Consider the following 6,704-nt stretch of genomic DNA (forward strand, 5'->3'; position numbering starts at 1 on the left):
GAAGCCAAGTGACAAAGCTATGTAAAACCCACAAGACTCATCACTTCAGCATTGCCCACAGGGCAGCTTCGAATCCCAGCAGAGTCTGGAAAACAGTAAGAGTCATCTGCTTTCCTCTAGCTGGGTGAGCAGCACCAGCTACTTTAAATTTTCCTTCATTACGGCTAAATTAAAACAGTGAGTCTCGATGCTGTAAGAGCCACTTGAGTGAATTGTTGAGTCGTCTGGGGTCCTTCTGTGCTTGCTTTTGCTTTCAACAAACAGTTTTCCAAGGGCAGTTCTACTGAGCCCAGAATTTCCCATGTACTAAAAACTGACCGTTTTAATTACAGTGGGAGCAGAGTCGGGAGGTTTATTGCAGCAGAGTCAGTGCTGAAAGCTTCCTTTTCCCCTGCTGAAACCCTGATCTTACCAGCCTTCCCCACTGGATTCACCCAGCTCTGCTCTTCTTCCTACGTATCCCCTTCACAGCTCAGCAGCCCCATCCCTGCACACAGCCCGTCACCTCTGCCACCAACTGCTTCAGGCTGTGAAAGACCTGCTCCTGACAGCACCCACACGGAGGTGAACCTGAGAGGTGCTGAGCTGAAGACTCCTACAGATTTAGTATCTTCAGGCATGAGGAAAAGAATGCACAATCTGCTGCTGCCTGACTTCAGGGCTGTATGAAAGCTGTATGTGCAAACTCAACTGAAGAAAGAAATCTGCCAGGTCGCTCCAAAAACATCAAGTCCTTTCCTCAGTGAACCTTTAATCTCATTTACATTTAATTGAGAAGGACAGCTTTAAGCACTGGAAAGGCATTAGGTGTTTATCTCCTCCTACTTGGCATCAGAATCTAAATGTTCATCTTTACATAACTTTAACAGCCCCACCCAGGAGTCCATCCCAAACACACAACTGCACACACCTCTGGCCTGGACAGAGAGGATGGAGACCCAGGGAGGAAGCATCCGCAACCCAGCAGATGACAAAGGACCAAAAGAGAAAGACTACTGAGCATGTCAGAAACATGGACCTGTTGGAAAGAGCCCAGAAAACGCCACACCAATGATCAGGGGGCTGGAGCCCCTCTCCTATGAGGACAGGCTGAGAGTTGGGGGTGTTCAGCCTGGAGAGGAGAAGGCTCCAGGGAGACCTTAGTGCAGCCTGTCAGTGCTCAAAGGGTACTAAAAGAAAGATGGGGACAGACTTTTTTAGTAGGGCCTGTTTTGACAGGACAAGAGGTGATGGGTTAAACTAAAAGAGGGAGATTCAGACTAGAGGGAAGAAATTTTTTACAGTAAGGGTGGTGAGACACTGGCCCAGATTGCCCAGAGAGGTGGGAGAAGCCCCATCCCTGGAACCATTCCAGGTCAGATTGGACCCTGGGGCTCTGGGCAACCCGCTCTAGTTGCAGATGTCCCTGCTCCCTGCAGGGGGCTGGACCTTTGAAGGTCCCTTCCAACCCAAACCAGTCTGTGATTTTGTGATTCTAAACCCTGTAAGCAATGCCTGCAGTTAAAATACTCGTTATAGAGCACATGAATACGTAACAGCTCTCGCTAAGAACAGCAGCTTCCACCTGAAGTAATAATATCCATGGAAAATAAGCAGGATTTCGAAGGCTCACTGCCACAAAAGGCTCCAGCTGGGCCCTTGGCAAGCGTCCAAAAGGTTGCCCATACAACACAAAGACCAGGAGTGCTGTTACTACATGAGGCGAAGGAGCAAAGGAAGGAAAATGGAAGGGTTTGAAATAACTGGGTTTGGTTTACACAGGGACAGACTGTTCCCTGCAACCCAGGCAGCGCAGGAACCAGGAGCCAAGGAAGAACAACTCCCCTGTTTTTAAACACTGGCTACCACAGTGGAAAGGGAAAATCACTACTCCACCTATTCTCGAGCTGTCAAAGGAGATGCAAGGAGGTGATCAAGAAAACTGAACAGATTTTACTTCTTTCCACACCCATATGAATCAAACCCCGATAATGCTGAGGGAGGGTGGTTCCCCAGCACAAGTGCTTCTCCCTTTCTCACTTTAGCAGATATGCAGCAAGGGCAGATCCTGCACCAGCAGCAGCAACGGCTGCTTGCAAAGGGTTGCTCTGCCCACCTCTGCGGAAGTCCCTCTCACAGAGGCACTGTCCAGTTTTGCAAGGAGTGCAAAATAGTGTTAACTTGGGCTGTGGTTTGCTTTTGAAAGGGGTATGTAGATCAACCTCTTCATTATTAGAAATCACACCCACACCTTTATCAGCCACCATGCTCACTAGAGTCATCATGAAATACTAAATTATTCATTTTTCCATTAAGGAGCTCTTCTCTTATTTAGTGACAAATAAAACCAAAATTAAGTCTCTCTCATTTGCTCCCCTTGGATTTATTTAAAAACAAGTAAAGAAGAAGAATAAAAACTTTTACTTTGACCCTGAAAAAGATAGGTTGGCCTGCAACACCTTCTCACATTCTTCTTCACTCTACCGTTTCAATCTCCCCCAGCAAAATGTAAACTGATTTCCAAATTAAAAATAAAACTGGTATTTTAAACGGACTCCCAATGGGATTTTTGTTCATCTATGTATGGAATATAAGGCAATCACGAATTCCAAGATCTGGGTCACTCTCCTGTTTCTGCATCATTGTACAAGCGCTAACAACCCTCGTTCAGGTCAGCACCGGTGCAGATCATGGATTTACACATTTGGAGGGACATCAAGCAGAATCTGCACTGCTCGCAGAGGGATAATTCTCCCTGTCAAATTTAAGAGGAAAAAGGAGAGCCCAAACCAGTATCTCCTTTTTAATCCCAATCAGATTATGTATCCGTGATTCACTGGCATCAACGTTACAAGCCTCAAAACAATACAGGAATCAGAAATAGCGAACGAAGCACAATCCCCTCGACACCACCCTAGTGAGTACTGCACGACAAATCCCTGTATGCAGTTGAGACTTACCCTGACTCACAGCTTACACTGGTGATGGGATTTGCACCAAGTTGAAGCTTTTCAAACCGTTATCAACTACTCTGTGTTTCAACTGGGGATGTTAACTGGTTCAGTTAAATCCACGGAGCGAATTCCCAAGAGACACAGGAATAGTCTAGACAGAAGAAGTCTGCATGGTTAAAAGGAACTGCATTAACAGAAGATGTTCCTTCTACCTTCTGCTTCCAGGAAGGAATCCAAATCTTTGTTTATTGTACTATTAGAGCTTGAGAGGACAAATATCTTGTTTAATGAGATTGCTTTTAAACTTTCCTTTCTTGCGGGTACAACCAGCTATTTGAAACAGAGTCTGCAGCCAAAACCATCACCTTCCCACCACCAACACCCATTTATTTCCACTTAGAACCAGATATACTACAAGCAGCATCTCGATGTAACAGGTCAAGATATGACCTAGGATTGCACTTGATTTCAAGCACTTCAGCGGAACTATTCCTCCTGTCTGAATGCACTACTTGCCCCCCCCCAAAAAAGTGCTGGGGAATGTACCAGTTTCAAGTAGATTTTGTCAAAGTAAAAAAACAACAGAGGTTTCAGAAAACATATTTCTGAGGTACTGAAAAGTGCAATTTTCTAGGTCAAATGACTTTTCACTTTTAAGCTTTGATATTAACAGTTCACTTTCCTTACTGAAAAGAGCTCAATCCAAAATGCACTGAAGTCAACAAAAGGCCTTCCCTTCACGTTGAATTATGCCTAAATTCACCTCATCTCCCTTGTGCAGGCAAGGGCAAGAGGCATTTAAAAAGCAAACAAAACAAGCGTGTTAGCTAACGTAATTAGACACAATTTGGACCAAAGTACAGGAACCAATTTGACACCACATCCATGACAAAGACAGTTTAAGCTGCTATTTTCCTTCTGAACTGTAACGGTACCCGGTAAACGTCAGTCACAGCAGAGTCTAAAATGGACATGCCATGAAAAATACACTTTTTTGAAACTCTGATGCTAACACAGGGAAAAAATACCAGAGAAGAAAAAGAGAAGAGGGAGGGAGTGTTCATACATATCTGTAATTTACACACTAATCTTTCAGATTATTAATGAAGGCAATCTATTCTTTCTATTGCTCCTGATGTATTTTGGGGTCTTCTTCCTTAAAATGGGAAAATACACAAGCAGTTTGTTTTCACCAGGCTGGTTTGCTTTTCAAGCAGAAGGTCTGTGTTTCAAGTGCATTGCCAAAAGGGAGTGTCAGAACATCCGTTCATCCACAGGACACTAACGGACATTTGAGGTCTTCAGTCATTTTGCCTTCAGCCCAAAACCACCCAAGGATTAAACTAATGGTCCATTAGTGCATGCCCTGGAGTGTCCTCCTGCTTTACTGAGGGGAAACTCTCATCTCAAAATATCTAATTCCTACAGCATCATAACCGCAGCTCAACAGAGCAAAATTCTTCCTACCGTTTGTTAAGTTTCTTTACTAAAAGCATTTTCAATAAAGGCTAGTTGCCTTCAGTCTGATGCGATGGGTGGGAGGGAGGTTGCTACCTTCTCCATATCCACGCAGAAGAAAGAAGGAAGGGAAACAGCTGGTTTCATTCCACAGTAGCTGGATTCAGCCAAAGAAAAGCTCCACCGTGTGCCTGCAAAAGAGCTGCAACTCCCAGGCGCTGAATCAGCTAAGCACAGCATTTCAAATGTAGGCTGGAGAGAAGATCCTGATTTTTTTCTGGAGAAATTGCACTGTCACTGATCACATTTGAATGGGATTATATACTTCTACCACAGTTATGTTGGCTGTATACACAAGGCTCAAGAGAACCCTGAAGATAAGCTGCTTTTCTTCAGTTCAGGGATGGAGATCTGATTCTCCTTGATTTTGTCCCTGCAAACAAATGCACAGAGAATGCACAAAACAGCCAAAATCCCTTAGACACCTTTTTATTCCTGGTTTTTTTCCTGTTTGTGTTCTTGTGCCCAGCAGGAACCCACCTGGGTCACAAAGCAGAAAAGCAAGAATAGCTGCAGGGCAACATCAGATTGCCGGCGGGTTTTCGTGGCCTTCTAGGTCACAAAGCAGAAAAGCAAGAATAGCTGCAGGGCAACATCAGATTGCCGGCGGTTTTCCGTGACCTTCTAGATGCACGGAACAGCTGGCACATACGAGGGTTCCAGCCACGCTGCCAGCAGCTCTTTCCCACGTCATGGGTTTTGATGCTATGCCCAATTCAGAAACTTAACACCAGCCCTAAGTCAGGCAGGAGGCTGCTTGAGCATTGCTGGGAGGGCATCAGGCAGCCTGGTAGGGACCACCTACAGCTCCTTCCAATCCTGTTGTCCTAAGCGGTGCAAGAAGGTCTGAGGAGCATATTTTCCCTCCAGCTTCTCTGCTTCCAACATTCAAACTGAACCTTCCAGTTACTGTGGGAGATGGAGCACGTCAGATGTGCAAACAGCTCTGCCTAAGCCTTGTTTAGCTTCTGAGCTCTCAACCTCTGCCATATCCGCCTTGGGAACGAAGATGCTTTTCCTATCTCTGAAGACCTACTTCCACCCAATGCTGTGCAGATAGCTTTCTTGCCATATAACTCCTCGGAGCCTTGTGTGTTTCTGTTGGACTTCAAATTGGTTGCTGCAATCCAATACAAACATAAGAATACAAACAATACAAACAAAGAAAGTATGGCCTTGCGTACCATCAGTTTGAGTTCTTGCTCTTGAGTTACGAGAGGAGCAAGAATTTCAGCATTTGCAGTCGAATCAAATCTGATTTAACTGACAGTGCCAGTGGAGGCTCAGCAATCCTGACAGACAGGGTATTCTGGTTAAGTCACCTGCGTGGGTAATACAGAGGTTGTCTGGGTGCCAAGTAAGCCTTTCCTCAAGGCACAGAGGGAAGGAAAAAGGAGCAAAACCCTTGAAAAACATCTGCTTGTTTCTAGTTCCTCTTGTCACTTGGGCTTCTTGCCAACACTCATTGAAGGTAATTAAAGGGAGGAAAATGTGTATGATCATATTTATTATGTAGATAAAGAAGTTTGGGGAGTTTAGGTTTAAAAAAAAGAGAAAGAAAAAAGTGTTGATACCTCTGCTTCTTGTAGGGTTCCATGGTTCATGTCAGGACATGTGATAGGAGAACCACAGCCTTCTTGAATTGCCAGCTGCATGTACTGTTTTAGGCACTAGAAGCAAGTGAAGAAAAGAAAAAAAGTTACAGCCCACATGGTGGTAACACACAGATGCTGGAGATGCTGCACAGCCACCACCTCCACTCCCTTAACTGGCTGTGCTGAAGCTCCAGCACACAGAAAACATCAGTTATTATAAGCATGAATGCTACGAGTCATTACATTGGAAAGAATGCAACAAAGAACAATTAACTATGCGTGACTCCATCCGGCAAGCACTGCGTTTACCCAAGTCAGCAAGTCAGACCTTTCGGTGCTAACAACCCCTACGCTCTGCTAAACTGCGATTGGAGGTTGCAGGGGAAGGAGTATCTTTCATGCTAATTAAACAGGCTTCCCTCTTTTGTCTGTCCTCCAGTGTTCTTAATTCAGCCTCTCAGCCAGCAGCAGGAGACTCATTTACAAGACAGAGACTCCTGTTCTCAGCTGCATAAAAGGGGAAGGGGGTTTATAACCTGGTTCAGAGGTTATAATCTGCCCTAGAAGATGTGCAGCCATCAGTTCCCAACCTCCTCCCACAGCTCAGGTAAATTCTATGGTTCACCTCGATTTATCACGAGCCTCTAGTCTATTCAGC

At 45.0% G+C, this 6,704-nt stretch overlaps 1 protein-coding gene across 1 annotated transcript in view; it reads right to left on the bottom strand.

Moving 5' to 3' along the window:
- Positions 1 to 6,115, bottom strand: part of RNF144B (ring finger protein 144B) — a 15,336-nt gene extending 9,221 nt beyond the window's left edge. Inside the window, 1 exon segment of the mRNA XM_010135053.1 lies at positions 6,026 to 6,115. Coding sequence (XP_010133355.1) covers positions 6,026 to 6,106 — 81 coding nt within the window. The 5' untranslated portion in view covers positions 6,107 to 6,115.
- Positions 6,116 to 6,704: the final 589 nt, after the last annotated feature.

The sequence above is a fragment of the Buceros rhinoceros genome, unplaced genomic scaffold, assembly GCF_000710305.1.
Source record: "Buceros rhinoceros silvestris isolate BGI_N320 unplaced genomic scaffold, ASM71030v1 scaffold15254, whole genome shotgun sequence".
NCBI classification, from domain to species: domain Eukaryota; kingdom Metazoa; phylum Chordata; class Aves; order Bucerotiformes; family Bucerotidae; genus Buceros; species Buceros rhinoceros.